At 38.4% G+C, this 18102-nt stretch overlaps 1 protein-coding gene across 8 annotated transcripts in view; it reads right to left on the bottom strand.

Moving 5' to 3' along the window:
- DNM3 (dynamin 3) overlaps positions 1–18102 on the bottom strand; it is a 183380-nt gene that overhangs the window by 131472 nt on the left and 33806 nt on the right. For 4 of the 8 annotated variants that reach the window (XM_014943475.1, XM_014943472.1, XM_014943470.1 and 1 more), the window contains exons 8-14: positions 16982–17117; positions 15580–15647; positions 13996–14134; positions 12536–12622; positions 9817–9887; positions 5688–5736; positions 3875–3904 (exon numbers count right to left, since the gene is read on the bottom strand). In XM_014943475.1, coding sequence (XP_014798961.1) covers positions 3875–3904; positions 5688–5736; positions 9817–9887; positions 12536–12622; positions 13996–14134; positions 15580–15647; positions 16982–17117 — 580 coding nt within the window. Of the gene's footprint in view, positions 1–2661; positions 2680–3874; positions 3905–5687; positions 5737–9816; positions 9888–12535; positions 12623–13995; positions 14135–15579; positions 15648–16981; positions 17118–18102 lie in introns of all 8 variants that reach the window. The other 4 variants (XM_014943476.1, XM_014943474.1, XM_014943469.1 and 1 more) reach the window with 3 other exon arrangements.

Here is an 18102-nt window from a genome sequence, read left to right as displayed (position 1 = left end):
AAGCAGGGCACCAACTATAGCATTATCTTTGGTACATTTTTTCAAGTGCAAATTTCTAGACCTGTTTATCTATACCCTTCTGGCAAAACAGGGTACTGTGTTCTCTAAAATATCCTGGACACTACAACAGATCGTGATTATCCAAAAGCAGTTCCAGGGGACATCAGGAGAGGGAAGATGAGCTAAGCCTCATTTTCTCTCCATTGAATTGTTCCTCTTTCATGGGCACGTTTTGTTAACTACAAAAAGCTACACTTTCAAAGTACTGGGTACCAGTTTTGGCGTCAGGAGTGAGGGCGAAGTTGAATCAAGGTGTAAGTGCAAAAGAAAGAGAGATTAAGCAACATAGTTTTACTTTCCAGAGAAGATGAATTACACCTTAGACTCCAGCCAATTTCTCAAAAAGTAACTCAAGCTATATTTTAGAAGTAAGTGTCCTTCCCTGGGCAACAAGCAACAAAGATTTTCAAAGAGACTTCTGAAGTCAAAAAAGCTCTGATTGGGGGAGGAATTGGTTCTTTTAAAACCACGTTGTACAGTACTGCAGCTTGAAAACCCAAGTAGTGTGTTTCATTATTGTTTTCACTAGTTCGTTTTCTGCTTGGTTTGGATTTAAGAGATCCATTTCAATATTTTCTATCATATTTCTAAATGTCACTCTGTGCAAACCGGATATCAGTGACATGAGTTATGAACTTCAGGAAGATGAAAAATATGGACATTGCCAGAAGGTAGTGAAGACAATATTCTGACCGGTAGTTGGACTCCATGTACAGGATGAACAAGAGATGACACAGTTCCTTCCTTCAGGGTCCTGATATCTAATCTGGGTGTCTGAAAAACGAAACTTAGAAGGTACGAATGCACATGAACAAGCCAGAAGGAAGTCATTTTCTGATAGTTCAGCTGCACAAAACCCAAATCATATCTGTTGTTCTTATTCTCCACCACTTCACGGATAAACAGGAAAGCAGGATTTGACACAACAGGTACATTTTATGTATTGCTGCATGACTTATTCATTCCACTAAATCAAAAAAGCTATTTGAAATACATTAGAGAGTTCCATTTCTTTAAAATAAGTATTTGAAAGATGATTTCAAGATAAGTGAGGGATAAGTGGAATTGGCTGGGCAGACAGAAATACAAGTGTGAAAATCATCAGACTGGCCGCTTCCACAACAAAACAGTCAGTAGCATTTGTTGAGTTAACATCGCTCTCTATTGAGGTTATGTTACGTAACTCCATTGAAATAATTTTTAACACACAACACAACTCTCAGCACTACTCTATCTTCTAATCACTGTCATAACAACATGTGTTACCAAATGGTAAGCACATTGAGAGAATAAAAATTGCAAAAACTACTCTGTGACGCACCCTGGCTTCTTTGGGTTCAATTATGAAGGTTCTCACACTACAGAGGCTAAAAAGGAACAACAGGTTAGAGAGAAACCTGTAATTTGCCAAATGTCAGGGCATAAACTGCTCAGTTCTGTTCTGATACTGAATACAAACGAGATCTCATGACACTGCTTCCACCAAAACCACTACATAATATATTGCATAACTTTAAAATGACAGTCCTAAACATGTCTACTTTAAATAAAAATTTAGTCTTTACTGAAGCAAAGCACTTAATAGTGAAAAATGGAAACATGCTTCCAAATGTAGTTAAACAAGGATTGATGTGATTAAGTCAATCATAAAGGAATCTTAACCTAAAAAATAAGTACAGTTAAAGGCCATTTAGAACAACAATACTTCTCTAGTCTTGGCAAGGTAAAAATTCAACAGCAGCATGTCTTATTCAAGGATATTTCAAAATTAAGCATCATGCGATCATCCATGGGCACCACTTCTTTTACAGAAATATTGGCATTTCTTAACAGAACAGCCTCATCATGATTTTTCATGACCACCTCACTGCCCAAGGCACAAGTTTGCATTTCCACTTGTTTAAAAAAAATAAATTTGTAAACACATTTTCTTCCTGAGTCAGGCAAGGTAACAGGATTTCAGTATATCTGAAGAAAAGCAGCAGCAAAGTATGCTACAAAGCAGGATTATAAGGAGGAAAAAAAAAAGGTAAAAAAAAAAAAAAGAGGAAAAAGCAATTACTAGCAGAAAATGTTACTTATTAGCACAATAGTTCAGGCCAACTAATGGGGTCTGAATGCTACTTGTGTGCAGAACAACTGAATCAGATTGCTGGCATAAAGTTGTAAAAACGGCAGGTTGAACAATGCCTTTGAATCCAAACCCCCAAATCACTTGGACAGTGACTGGAATCTCATAGTTTGGATTAAGCCCCTTCTCCAATTACAGAGGCTGCTTCAAGCACAGCAGCAGTTTCTGCTGCAGATGTAAAACACAAAACAGAATTTCATATAAATTATATTTAATCCTCTATAATTTGAGTGCCTTGCATTCTTACACAGATAGTATCAATTGGGCACATGGATCAATGACACCTTCATCCTCAAAGGTTTATCACAAACGGGAGCTTTAAACTAAATTTTAGTCACCAAAACAAATCTCAACACACAAAATACACAGTTAAGAGTGGGTCAGCTTTCAGGAACCAGAGCCTTGCTAGTGTGCTGTGTAAAACCAAGCATTGCACTGATTATTTCAAGCAAATTAGAAGACAGACTAACCTGTGGCTTAAAAAGAAACTTTGTGGAGTCAGGTCAAAACCTCAGGCGGTAGCAAAGAAAAGACAAACAAAAAAGGCCAAAGATTAAGCGTGAGAGTATAAATTAGTAGTAGAGGAAAAAGGAGCAAAAACATGTTAAGAGGAATTGGCTTTACACTTCTTCCAAAAATGCAATATTGCTGCGCTCATCTTATTTCTGAGATACACAGAAACAGTTAAGTGATCTGCATCATTACAGTTCAAAGCAAGCTACAAAAAAGAAAAGCAGTGGATTTGCAAACCCACTATTTTGGGAAAACTTAATGATCTTGATCTCCTGAGAGATTCAATTCAACCGCTCTTAGAATCAGTGCCGCCTAGTCCTTTTTCCTTTATTGAGCATTAGTTTAAGTTTATTTGAAAAGATAATGAATAATTTGATGATGTGGCAAACTGGAAAAATGTGTTTTCATAACAGATATTACCAAAGAATGCACATGATACAGAGATTTGCTCTTATACCCAACCATCACTGAACCAGGAGTAACTTGTTATAAAATTAACTGCTGTTTAGACAATTAATTCTAATTAGTAATATTAAAGCATTCACATATTTATTTACTCATGAGGTGGAAGGGTTAGAAAGGAGTCTGTCCATGATGCATTGATCCTCCTGGTGCTATGAAAAGAATACTAAAAAGTCTTTAAATATTTCTAAGTCTATTAATAAAACTCGCTTTTTCTATCAGAAGTAACTATTTTGTATAGACAAAATACCAGTAACAGTACCTGTACCCATAAACAGCATGTTCATTTAAGCAATAGCTAACGTTTCCTTTTGGTTAACAGAAACTTATTTGCTCACCTAGCAAAAAGAGGTTTCCTATAAATAGAGGCACGTAAAACAGACAAATACTGCTTTCCAGTTATATAATAAAATAAACATCAATTAGTCATTTTAGTTTGAGAAACTTGGTAAATTATAGAATATTAATTTTAATCAAAGTTTTCTATAACATTAAGTTATACTAGTTCATACTTATAACAGCAGGTTAGTAGCAGTTAAGTGATGAACTGCAATTATACTTTGTTGAGGAAATGTTACAGACAAGACAGTTTAACATTAAGTAGTTAAGTAGCAAGTATTCAACAAACCGATGAGTTAGAGACAAACTTTGCCCTCTGAGAAGCTAAATGGAAAAGCAACAATAAAGCTTACAGAACTTAGCTCGTACAATTTGCCTTGAAGGCGGTAGATTGGTTCCCTGAAATAGCAAATTGCAAAAATGAAGTTTTATTTCAGAAACATTTTCTCATTCCTTTCAACTCCAAGCAATTAACTTACAAATATCTGTTCATTATATTTAAAATAAAAGGTTCAGCAAAGTCCATTATACCAAAAGTAATCTAGTTTCAACATTTAATTTGAAATGCTAAGCTTCTTCTCCACTTCTTTAAAAAAAGAACATTCACTTAATTAAAAAATCATTCATTTTATTTGTGTATTTTTGAAAAGTCAGATTATTGGTCGATTTTCTCTTTATGGGACACTCCAAAGTGATGATGGTTGTTGTGTTTGACACATGTTCCGGCACAGCTAAGTAAAGAAGGAAATCTCTCCTCAGAAGAGAGAAACTAGTCTTTGAAGCCATTTCAGTGTTTAGACCTTTCAACTTTTCCATTTCAGTCCAAACCGCACATTACATCAAAAATGCCACTCACGATTGTCAGGCTCTAGAGGACCATGGATTATTTTAACTAACATCTCAAAAATAACCAGCAATTTCTTGGTGGGAGGAAAAGGTTGGATTTTTATCCCAAGACAATGACTAAGTTTACAAAAAAGCTAGAACTCTCATTTACAACAGCAGAATAGGAGACTTTATGGAGTCTCAGGTTTACCACCTGAGGGATCCAAAGTCATTGGACAAATGTGAAAACCTGGACATTTCACTCCTGAGCATTGTTTGACTGAATTTCACATTAAAACCTCAGGAAGATGTTGAATTTGGGCAATTATTTATATGAAGTTTCACTGTCTTTTTTTTTTACTTGAGGGATCCAAAGTCATTGGACAAATGTGAAAACCTGGACATTTCACTCCTGAGCATTGTTTGACTGAATTTCACATTAAAACCTCAGGAAGATGTTGAATTTGGGTAATTATTTATATGAAGTTTCACTGTCTTTTTTTTTTTACTAGAATTTTTTATATCCTTTTAACGTATGTACTGATTCCATAACATTTTATTTCGTTTAAGACTTTGCAAAACCCTCAAAGTGAGCAAAAACCCTGAATGTTGCAACATTTTCCTTATTTTCATCTCATATAAAAACCAGGACTGATCCCATGAAGTACTGAGCGCCCCTGGCCCACACACAAGCAAAGGAAGAAGCAAAGCTCAGGAGCACTTAGCATTTTGCAGAATCAATCCCATATTCTTATGTCATAAAAAGAAACAGGCAAGTAATTTCATTAACGAATCTCAGTGAAAACGCTAATTAATCTGAGACCACCAACCAGTTATTCTTTGTTTACTTTGAGAAAGGACTATGGTACATAGCCAACATCTCTGTGAATTCAACTGGAAGTTTTCAGAAGAGGTAAAGGCAAATCTGCTTTTGCTTGCTGAATTGCCCCTTCACTGCTATTAAGCTGTCAATACATAAGAACTAGTAGAACAACTGTGACAAAAGCACACACAAGCAAGTACTCACCAGCTTTTTGGATTCTGAAATTCACAAGTTTACAGTTAACGACAAAATACACTGATGTGTAACATGAAAGATTCAATGCACTAAATGGCACAGGAGGGAAAACACTACCCAGTGCTGCAAGCAGTAGCAGAGGTATTACATGATAAATGATAACAGTGAAAGTCAGGTGGCTCTAAAAAAAATTCAGTAAAACAAGGTGATGATGACATATTTTATATGTGTTTGAAGTGGAAAAGGTAAATGACACACAACAAATAAATACAGCCAAGAAAACCAAACAGCTTGGATTAACTTGCGCATGCCATTATCCATTCTCTGTTAGGTGCCTACCTGATTTCCCACTGCACTTTTGTTAACCTGACTGCTTCTTTGTTGGGCACTAAGGAAAGCAGAGGAAAAGAGTTATACTGAAGAAACTCAAGCTAAACCAGTTCCCGAGGGATAGATTTTAACAGTAATAGTTACTTCCGATTCCAGCACAGAAATCTAGAGTAACAAAGAAACACAGCAAAATCATTGCATATATGTGCGTATTTTATTTACTTTTTCTTACAGTATAGGGATCCCTGCTTGTATTTGCCTGCTTAGGACAGAAGGGACATGCACAGCAGACAGCTCCTACTAATCATCTCCTTTGTAACAACATCCTACTTGGATTGGTAAAGGTTACTAAAAGCACAGAGAAATTATGGCTCATGTGGGTCACTTTGGAAACATTAGCCTCTATAAATACTCAAGAAAGACAAAAAGCAAGCCATTTCTGTTATTTAGTGCAATACAACAAAATCCTCCCCTGCTGGAAGCTCCTTAATAGCTTTGTCTTGACAGTTTGTTTTGGATATTATTCTAATATTTATATGCACTTTGAGGGTGTAAATATAACCAATGGATGAAGCTGTCACAAAGCTGGTTCAAAAAGCTGGAATCTTAGAAGAACAGAGCATATTTGAAATTAAAACATATTTTAAATATTTTCCTCAATTCTTGAACTCTGGTAATTCCAGTTCCTGAAGCAAAACACACTCCTGTCTCACAAATATAAAAGTTGCCATTAATTCTAAAAGCATTTGCATTATGTGGTGATTCATAAGTGTTAGGCGACAGAATTAAAATATTGCTGGAAAGAGGAAAAAAAGTGTTCAACCAGCAGGCTTCGGCTACTTGACCACGAGAGCGGCCATTGGTGACAGAAAGTTTTGTTTGGATTAGATTATACCATTTCAGCAGGCATTGATGAACTGAAGAAAGAAGCGTACATATTGGATCAGCTACAAACACTGCTCTGAAAGAGTAAGAAAGATGTGCTTGGATCACAGCCTATGGGCCAGTTCTGCAACTGTTTTGTGCACAGCTGTTGTTTCAAAGAATTGCTGAAGCACCAAACTCAGCCCTGTCCCAATTCTGATCTTACGCGTCAGACCACACTCTATCAAACCAGCAGGCTGCATGCTGTCCATGAGAAGATCCACAAGGATGTTTATTCCATTTGTCTGTTCACTGGGCTTAGTTCTTAGTCATCCAGATCCTTTTGACTAAATAACACTGCATGTCTCTGGTGCATCATCTGAGTTGCATAAGCTTTGGTGCATAAATTATGATTAAATAACACGCACACAGAAAACACAGCACTAACGCCTCACCAGTTTTGATATGTTGTTTGACAAACACACATGAGATGGCCACCTGGGCACACTGCTGGCTCACATTCAGCCAACAGTCAACCAACCCCCCCAGGTCCTTTTCTCCCAGGCAGCTCTCCAGCCACTCTGCCCCAAGCCTGTAGCGCTGCAGGGGGTTGTTGTGACCGAAGTGCAGGACCCGGCACTTGGCATTTTGAGACTCATCCTGTTGGTCTCAGCCCATCAATCCAGCCTGTCCAGATCCCTCTGCAAAGCCTCTCTACTCTCCAGCAGGTCGACACTGCGACCCAGCTTGGTGTCGTCTGAGAACTTCCTGAGGGTGCACTCGATCCCCTCATCCAGATCATTGATAAAGATGTTAAAGAGAACAGGTCCCAGTACCAAGACCTGTGGGACACCGCTGATGACCGGCTGCCAACTGGATTTGACACCATTCACCACCACTCTCTGGGCCCGGCCCTCCAGCCAGTTTTTAACCCAGTGGAGAGTACACCCATCTAAGCCATGAGCAGCCAGTTTCTCCAGGAGGATACTGTGGGAGACTGTATCAAAGGCCTTGCTAAAGTCCAGGTAAACAACATTACAGCTTTCCTTCATCCATCAAGTGGGTCACTTTGTCATAGAAGATCAGGTTTGTCAAGCAGGACCTGCCCCTCATGAATCTGTGCTGGCTGGGCCTGATCACCTGGGCATCCTTCATGTGCTGCATAATGGCACTCAGGATGATCTGTTTCATGACCTTCCCAGGCACCAAGGTCAGACTGACAGGCCTGTAGCTCCCTGGATCATCCTTCCAACCCTTCTTGTGGATGGGCGTCACATTTGCTAGACACCAGTCAGCTGGGACTGCTGGTAAATGATGGAGAGTGACTCCGCAAGCACTTCCGCCAGCTCCCTCAGTACCCTCGGGAACACTGAGGGAGCAAGGTAGTTTGAAATGTCTTGTGCCCTCATTCTTATGAACAAGGTTCATAGGACTTACACTTATAAAACACTACAGTGGCTAGAAGACTCAGCAAAAGAAAGGAAACACTAGGGGATCTGGGGAATCTATAGTCCATGTTGTTTAGATACTGCAAAAGCTCATATGCTACCCAAAAATTATTTTCCAATTTGAATATAATTGTTATAATGATAATATGATTATAGTTTAAAATGTGTATTTTCTACTGTTTACCTCATAAATATTTTACATTCTAAATTGTTCTTAGTTACCCAGGGTTTCTCTTCCAATTAAGCACACATCAACAAAGATACTTCCCTTCCCATCAGTTTCAACCTGTAGAAACACTTGCTTAAACTTATCAGTGAACTCAAGCAAAGAGCCATTTGTTATCTGCTTATACCCCACACACAGTGGCTGGGGATTCCTAGATCTCAACTGGCAAAACAGGAAGCAGCTTTCCCAAGAAACTGAACTCGTGGCAACTCCTTGGAAAAGACTCGGCAGTGAGGACCATGGACTGAACTACATGCCCCAGCAGCAGCATCCATGAGCGGAGTTTTTTTCAGGGGAGAGACATAACAATATATCTCCAGATATACCTGGCATTACAGAATCCAAGACTATAAAACATGGAAGGTTCCAACTTGACACAAGGAAAAGTCTTTTCCCAGGAGAAGAGGCAAGCATTGGAACAGGCTGCTTAGAGAGGCTGGAGAATCTCCAGTTTTAGAAGTTTTCCAGATCTGATTGGACAAAGCCCTGAATAACCTGGTCTGAACTCAGCATTAACCCTCCCCTGAACAGGAGGTTGGACTATGTGTCTTCCCAAGGTCACAACACACACCATGAATACATATGGAGTGTTTTTAGCAGGCTTTTTCCTGTCAGAAAAGGATGAAGAGAAGTAAATACCAGGCAGGTTGTTATCTTGACCTCTAGAAGGCCAGCTACCATTCCTACAACATCCTGTCATTTGTCAAGAGAACTGATAAAGATATCTGGGACCTGCAAACAATTCTAGAGAAAGTTGTTCACACCAAATACATAAACAGTGCCTGGCTTTGCCTTCTCCCCTCTCAGTTTACTGAGCTCCATGCTTTGAAACTTCAAGGCATACTGCCAAAGATGTAGACCTTTCACAGTGCTGACTAGAATAGGCCATAGTATAATACATACTGTGGTGCCAAACTCTGTTGCCAGCATTCCACATCCCACATGGATGAAACCTGTCGTGATTCCAAACACTGTTACGGTAAATATGGCAGGAATATGACTGAAGGAACATGTATTCTTCAAAGAGTGAAGACATCTTTAACGTTTTTACTAGTGTCAAAATGTTACTATGAAGTCCCTGAGGCACAAATTGCTGGAAGCTGAGGGAGAACATTCTGGAGAATATTCTCACAGCCTTTTCAATTAAGCGAGGAGAACGTCAAACCAGCCCCTGCAGGGCATTCTGCTACTATTATTCTCTACAGCCAAACAGCAGGCACACTTATAATTCAGTGACATCCACTACTCTGAGCAAAACTGTTTCACACTGAATCACAGCTCCCAAGATATGCATTCGCAACAATGTGGAAAGACCACCAATATCATACATTTCTGTGGTACTAAAATGGATACAGTGAGGGCATCAGCTTGCCAAAGCTGCTTCCTGAGATGCATATGATTCAAAACCAAGACATAAGCTTCAGCTTCAATGAAACCAGGCTTGTGAACTGGGGTGAAAAATCCCCCATAAGTGGGAGAGAGTTCAATATCATGTATACTGAGAAACAGCATGCTCCTGTGACACTTCAGGACTTGTGTTTTGAACTTAGTTTTAAAAAAAACTTGATAACGTCTTATAACAAATTCTCAATATACATACTTTGCAAAGCCAATGAAGTCTTCATGGTTGGTGTTGATGTAAGAAACCTGGATATCAATCAGCAGCAGCACCTGTTTGGGGAGACAGGAGAGCAGGGTAAGGTAGAGGAGAGAGATTGAGGAAAAGGATAGGGGAAAAGAACAGAACTTTTGAGTTTTCTGCATTATTTTATATTGCTTTCATAATTGTTCAAGCCAAAAGCAACAATATTTTCAAAATCCCACCACTTCTGTTTGTGTGCTTGTTTAATAAACTAGACTACAGAAGAGCTCTTCCCTCTTCCTATTTTTTTTTCCTGACAGACCTCTTTTTTTTTTTTACTATTTTGGCCCTTCTCCACTTTTAAAAAAAAAAAAACCACAACATATACAGCCAGAAAGCATTTAATAATATGTAACATAGATTCTAGCTCCATATTTTGCAAGTTAAGCAAAGTTTTGTCTATTTGTAGCATTCTGGCCAAGCCAGCAAGGAACCCGAACCTTAAACCTAAAATCAGGGTACCTTAATTTTCTTTAGGTACTACACAAAGAAGTGATAGGTGAGCTAGCCCTGTTCCAGAAAATGTACAGTCCAGGTACTAGACAGCCATTCTGGTGCATACATCTGGCTTGAAAGACAGACTAGTCAATGAAATAACAGAATTAATGGTTTCTGTACTTATCACTTGCCAGGCCTTCAATGGCCCAGTGACAGAATTTGATTCAAACTTGATAATCTAACTCAGCAAAAAATTTCGTAAAGTATTAGAGAAAACTCGCTCCTACCCTGGAACAGCTTCTTGAACATGCATGAGACTGAACTTTCCCCTCGTCTTTTCAGACTTCTATTTATTAGTAGGGAGCAAGGAAGAAATCTATTGCTAACAAATGGCAGCACTTAATCTCCTCAAAGTGTGCAGTTATTTCGGTACAGCTCCTCAAACACAGCATCACTTCAAAATTCTTCACAATTTCCAGAATATTTTAAGTGCATTCCTCAGAGCAAAAGGTAGTGGGGCTTTGGGTCTAGCTCTTACTTCTGAAAATATCCTCATTAATGTTTTGATTTATTAACGATAACTGCTAACAGCACAAATAATGATGTGAATATGTGACAATAACTTATTTGACCAACTCTTGGCATTTACAGCAAGTTGGTATTTTGTACTTTGTTCTGGGAAATTGCCAGGTATGTGCACACAATAAAGAATGGAATAAGAAAAAAAAGTCTCAATTATTCTAAGGAACTTGTGTCTTCCTCCAAATTTTGAAATAACTGAGTGTGCTAACTAGTGCTCCCTGCAAGTACAAGCCCAGTAAATACAGATTTTTAAAAATTATTTTTAAGACTACATTCACAGCACAGACTAAAGGAAAAGAAGGACATGCTGCACAGCTCCCTAGCTAGCACAGGGACAGGACTAAAGAACCAGGAGTCCAGAACAATTTAGAAGCTCTGCTTAGCCCCTCCTCTCCAAATATTTCTGTTGTAACACTCTGCACTCTCCAGACAATAATTCCTGTTTCCACGTCCAATGGATTTTGTCACATGTAATCTCAGCTTTGAAGTTTCCTGGATTTGGAGTGCTTGGCTGGGTGATGAATGTTCTAAAGAAGTTTCTCTGAAATGTTTTTGTTTTTTTAAAAAACTTCAAGGAAAGCAACAGTCAGAAAAGCTGTATATCCACAAACCTGGAATGGTGCTGGTTAACAAATGCTTGAAATTCTGAATTTAAAAAAACACAACCTAAGATTATCAACTTCATAGCAGTCCCTGTCTTTCAGAACGGCCATAGGAGGAATCTTTTTCTTGCTGATTTTAGAATCCAAAGGATAAATTACTTTATTATTTTTCAGATTTGAGACGCTACCCTTCCAATCACACAATAGCCCTCAAGGGTCAGTTGCAATGGTTCTACACTACACACCTCAGCAAGCCTGTCAACATGGCCAGAGACAGACGGGGCCAAGTTGCTCGGCTCAGCCTGCGTGCTGATGCTATTGCTGAGTAACACAGAACTTCAGCAGCAATGCTTGCTGGAGCTCACACATTCACTACACGGTTTGTCACTCCCACAAGAGCCCCAAAACAATTGCTTGTGGGCCTCACTGTAATTAAAACATGGGATTGGTATGTTAAAAAAGACTAGAAACAAAGTTGAAAAAACGTTGGGTGTTTCTGTGTGCATTTATTTAATCAATAATGGATTTCCTACAAGCTGCTGTTGTAGCACAGCTAATAAGATGGCACACTGTGGCACGGGAACAAGCCAATGCTACTTTAAACCACCAATCCTAATCTTGAAAGATCGGATAAGGGTTTTCTGTAATAATTCTAGTCTCCTCTGTCAAAGCTCAATGACAGAGAAGCAAATTCTCTCCCTCTGTAAAATGTGCAGCCTGCTGGGGGGGGGGGGGGGGGGAGGGGGGGGGGAGAGGGGGGGGGGAACTGCTGCTTGATGCAGGCAAATTCTAATTACATTTACACAGTCCAGGAAAAAACTGAAATCACAGTATAGATTTTGAAGTAACGTCGCATTATTTTCATTAGACCTGTTTGTCCCGCTGGAAAATGTGCGGGCGGGGGGGGGGGGGGGGGGAAGGAGAGGGAGGAGAGAAGGGGAGGGGCAAAGAAAAAAAATCTTTCATTGTCTTGATTGTCTTGCTGTAATTTGTACATAAGAACTTTCCTCCTCCACACACTTCCACAAATTGTTAGGTCTCCTATTTATTCTTACCTGATCCTTGGTCTTCTCTTCTCTTTCACGAATATAGCCGGCAACAATTCTTTCTGTTTCCTCACACAACCTTGGATATGTTGCCAACTGAAAAGCAAAATTAATAGAAATTTACACCTGCAGGGTGGCTTCAGTAGAATAGAAACAGGACCCTCCACCTTTCCTCTTTGGAAGAAAGCAATTATTATAAATGCTTGTGCTAAAAATTAACTACACTACAAAGCAAGCTTCACCAGCTATTAATGGCCATTTTCCAGAGAAACTGGGCAGACTTAAACCCTTGGATTGTTCCTGTACTTTTGCTCCATGAAGCACTGATGAAAAGACACTTTGGACATGTGAACCACAGTTTATCAGCCTTGGGATGAGGTTTCTCCACGCCTCTGTTTTCTACTATGCCTAATTCCAGAGTGGCGCTTTAAACAATTTCCAAGTTTCTTGTTCTTTGAAGGCTCCACCTTGTGGCAACATCTTTACATCTCAGTAACAATACTTTAAAAATGTAAACAGTCAATATGGCCCATAGCGCTGGGGAAAAAAAAAATCTGCACAATTGATTCAAGTGACGCATCTTCCAAACTTTGAAAAAAGTGAAAAAAACCTGGAAACTCCACTCAAAATATTGCAGTGAATTGTCAAAAAGATTGTCATCTTTAAGAGCGAGCTAATTTACCTGCTCATGGGTAAAAAAAATAAAATGCATTTTTCAGAAAAATGCAAAGGATGTGACAGGATATTTCTTAGTAACTTCAGCAGACCTGTGCCCACATCCCAGAACCGCTCCTGTACTTGCTACTATTAAGGTACCCTGAACTCTGAGACAGTAGGAAAGACAGAGGGACAGAGGCGACTGTACAAAAAAGTCTTCCCAGGTTTCCACTAACTTCTTGATAGCTGGAGATCAGACATTTTGGGGTTGTGCATGAATAAAGCACAGGAGAACTTGTGAACTTATTATATCCCAAAGAACTGTGGTGATATTCAATAAAGTTTAAATATAGAAAGAGCTTTTTTCTCTCCTTAATAGAAGTCTGAACACATCTGAGGTCTTTGATGTAGAAAAGCTTCACTGTTTCTTCCTCTTATTAGCACTGGAAAACAAAACTTTAAAGTATAATTTTTTTGCTGATTTACACATCTGTGGAATTGCTGCCTACGTTCCATTTCAGTACCAATGAAAAGATGGTTTTACAGAGTAAACTGGGGGCAACTCTTGACTCAACAAAATCCCATTATCATGAGGTGTGTGTATATATATATAGTCAAGACACAGGAATCAAAAAAATGAACATTTCCAGCATTACGTTGTTTTAAGAGTTGTGCAGAAGATGTAATTAAGACTGTACATCAAATGGCTAGATCAGAAATCTCTTATAATAGTGCAAAATGCAGGACAGGCTTTATATTACCTACTAAACGATTACATTTTACTTACTTTACCAGATGTATTTGCAAATTACCTTTTTAGTGCACTTCTTGACAGTGTTGATTAACTCTTGCATCACCAGATCCACACTTTTTAAACAAGGTCCTTTCAGCTTGACTATCTGTTTTTTAACTATGGCTTCAAATGCCATATCTGGAGTAAACAAACCTGTTCTGTGGACATAAAAGAACATGTAAGACAGTAATAAAAACATCATGCAAGGAAGATTTTTTTACTGAATTACTCATATCTTCATTTTCAGAGGCTTACACCTGAGTAATAACAAACCCTACACAAACAGGCTTCCACATAACTAAATTTGCTCCTTTCTCTAAAAAACAAAGTGTTATTGTGAGTAAGAATATAGAAACATGCCTTACTACTTGAAGATGATTGTGAGAACTCTAAGGAGTACTGATATAATGCAGTAAAGGCTCTTGAACAGTGCATGAAGGGATGAACGACAGCTGCAGCACTCCACGCACAATCACTTGCATAGCAAACCCATAAGAATCCTATAGCTGCACTTTTCACACACAACAGGAAATGTGGTTCTGTTACTCAGAGTCCTATATGGAGAATTTCACAGTTGGTTGCTGCAGGGTATATGAACCTATATAACAGATACTGCACAGAACCAGTTCTGAACAAATAGGCCTTACCTCTCTTTCAAACTCTGCTTGCAAAAGTCTATCTTGGCAGACAAGTTATATAAAAAAGCAAACTATAAAAACATGCCCCAAACTATCAGTTCACTACCATAAATTGCTCATCAAAACCTTTCCATTAATAAGGCCAGAAAAGTTCAAGTACTGCACCACAGCTACTAGAGTCAACCATTTGAGAATTTACTATGCAAGTAACGCAAAGAACATATTCCAAAACACTAAGAGAAAAAAGCTTGTAAGCAATGCTTTCAAAAGATATTACGTACTCACAAGTGGGTAGGAGGAGGGAGGAAAAAGAGAAGACCAAAAAAAAAGAATACCACAAGGAAGAATCAGAGCTTTTCTATTGTCAAGTGAACAAGAAATCGGTATTCATCTGATAAAATGTCCCTCCAAAATACACTGGTCATTCCAAAGTGAGATGATTAGGTCATTACAAAGCAAAAAACAAATACCTCCTCTGAGCAAGCCTAATAATATACTTTATATACCCACAAATTGAAACCACAGCCAACTCACTTGCAAATCAGTCATTTCAAGAAGCAGTTGAGAACAAAGGGGAGTAAAATAGTGTAAGGTGTCTACCACAAGACAAGCTGAAAAGTTTTTTCCATATCAAGACATATACTTTTCCCTCTAAAACGTATGACTTTTCAGGAATACAGGCTTAACAGAACTGCAGACACTACCAGAAAAAAAAAAATTATTGTCTCTGTAAAATAATTTTTCCATCATTTCCAGGTAAATTAAACTTCCTGGGGCAAGCCAACTGTTTGGTTCAAAATAGCTACCTGAAAAACAGAAGTGTAAAGGACTGGAAGAAAAAAAATCAGCGGCTGGGAACAGTGTGTTAGTTTCACAGCCTAGCAGCTGATAACCAGTATGTCCACAGGTCAAAAAGACCACAGCTTCTATAATGTGCCTGGGCTTGAAAACACGGGAGCACTTGCCTGATACCATGTATGTTCTTGATGGCATAACTTATTTCTCTCCGGAGTTCCTTCTCATTGAATTCCATCTAGAGGAACAAGAGCATATAAGAACATATTAAGGGAAGTTTTTAATAAAACTGAGAATATTACGTCTCCCAATATAGCGAAAGATAAGCAAGTTCAACTGGCAAAATATTAATTTCTAATTACACTAAACAAAGCATGAGTATTTTAAAACATTTCAACACTAAGGCTACAGGCAGCAGTAAGGATTGTTGAAAATTGTTCACCCTTCCATTCCAGATATACCAACAGCTGAAATGACTTCGTAGAGTTGACAGAGTAAGCCAGAAACAGGATTTGGAAGATGCAGCATTAAGTTTTTAAGCCTGTTTTCCTAAGTGGTGCAACTTCTGTGATTATGGTCCGTTTATCCTCCCCTTCCCATTCTACTGTTTGTCAATCAAATTTAAGAGAGCAGTGATCTCAGTTATTAAGTTATAAAGCTTTTCTTTAGGTTTCTTGAAAGCCAGCTAGCTGGAGAGAAGTTAGTGGTGTCACAAACAAAAAGGTCATTACCTAAGCCCAACTGTCATCGCTTCTGTTGGACTGCCATTTAAACCTTGGAACCAGCCACAATCCTGCCTGGTTCCTACACAACTGAAAGTTAGGGAATGTCAAGGCAGTTGAACATAAAACAGGTGGAAAGGAAGTTTAGGAAAAGTATGAAAGAATGGGGACTAGTGACACAGTAGAGTTCATGGTGAGGGGAAGCTGAAGTCACTGCAGTGAAAGTAAAAACCGAAGAATATGTAACACAAATTCACAGGAAGCTAGGTTTTGTTAGTTCACACCTCACTGGACCTCTGTTTATTCTGTTACCCAAAGGATGAGTAAGCAAGAAAAGATGTACCAAGAAGAGCAAAGTTATTTCAAAATACCAAATTTGCTTCTGCTCCACCTCCCACTATGAAAGCGTAGGACCAAAAGTTGGCTTTTGTTTAATACATTGAATACAGGAAGTAGAAAACCCAGAAAATTGCTGTTTTCCATAACTCTAATTTTAATAGGTACTAGGTACTTGAACACAACAACTTAAATTTACCAGCTGTAGTTGTTTGCCTATGCCATCTAACCAGAATGAAGTTGCCATTTGTGATAAAACAATAAAAAAGCATGGAAAATAGTAAGAACTGGGACTAGAATTACATTCTAACTCCAGTATTTCAGAATTCTTAGCATGTCTCAGTACCCAAAACTAGAAATTAAGCCAAATATCTCAATTATAACTTCATGTAATTTCTTCCACGGTTAAGAGCATTTTCTTCCAATCAGATCTTATCTTGGCTTTACTACTATAAGTATGAACATAAGAATACATAAATAAAACACAAAGCACACAAGCAAGATGGATAAATACCTTCACTAGTTCAAAAGGAAAACGTTCATGGAAAATACGATTGATTTTGGCACCTCCTGAAAGTTCTAGTGTATCAACCTGATCTCCTGATCCTTCGATTCTTTTTTCAAAATCCACTGAAAACTGTTGTACCATCCTAAATTTCAAAGTGGGAGAGAAAAAAACCAAACACAAACACAACCGTTTAAGCACGTAAATTACCAACTCTTACTTCAGTACTATGTAACTACTAATGCCTATTAAAACATGTCTAGGAATTGATAAAAGTATATCAACAATTCATTCAGCAAAGCTTCCAATCCATAAAATCCATACCTACGCACACCCATCCCTACACTTCTCCTCTCCTGCACGACATAGCTCAGTATATTATTTTCTTTCTTACCAAATGTTGTGTTTTTTTAAAAAATATACTGTTTATTAAACTGTATATTAAAGTCAGCTACAAATACAGCAGGGTACCAGGCTACGTTTGTGTTCTATCAATGATCACAAAATTGTAAATGCTACCATCATTTATTACACAAATTTTTAAATTTTGTTTGTTTTTTAGGAGAAGAAAAAGTGATAGCGGTCTTTTAAGTAGGATAAGCAAATAGAAGTCCTGACGTTTAAATTATAATATTTACTGTATTTGAATAGAAAAGCACATCCATATTTAGATGCTGCTGCAGAAGTTGCAGAGCTCAACAGGGCAGACCACCATAAGTAAAAATCTCCAATCATATAGCAAATGGTACCATTTGCAGAGAGCTTACTTCAGAGCTTAAATCAGAGTCTTCAGGTGGCTCAAGAAAGACTCTCAGTTCAGGTGACCACTTTCCCTTCCAAATTCCAGACTTTTAATTAGACAATGAGCCCTGCCCAAAACTTATGCATTTTCACAATCCAGTGCTATTACCATCTATCCCAGAGAACTGAGAAGGCTGAAAACCTTTGAAATCAGTCACAGTAGGAATGTGACAACAGTCATATAAGAGAGAAGAGCTAGGTACGTTTCACATCTCTCTATCTTCTTTTAGATGCTTTCTCTTCTAAGAGGTAAATTTTTATCACATATGAACATAGAAGTAGCTGCAGAGGGCTGAGAAAGAAAAAGAGAGAGAGAGAGAGAGAGAGAG

Source organism: Calidris pugnax, unplaced genomic scaffold (genome assembly GCF_001431845.1).
Source record: "Calidris pugnax isolate Ruff unplaced genomic scaffold, ASM143184v1 scaffold63, whole genome shotgun sequence".
Classification (NCBI taxonomy): Eukaryota; Metazoa; Chordata; class Aves; order Charadriiformes; family Scolopacidae; genus Calidris; species Calidris pugnax.
Note: the sequence above shows the minus strand (reverse complement) of the source record. Positions and strands in the feature narration are given on the sequence as shown.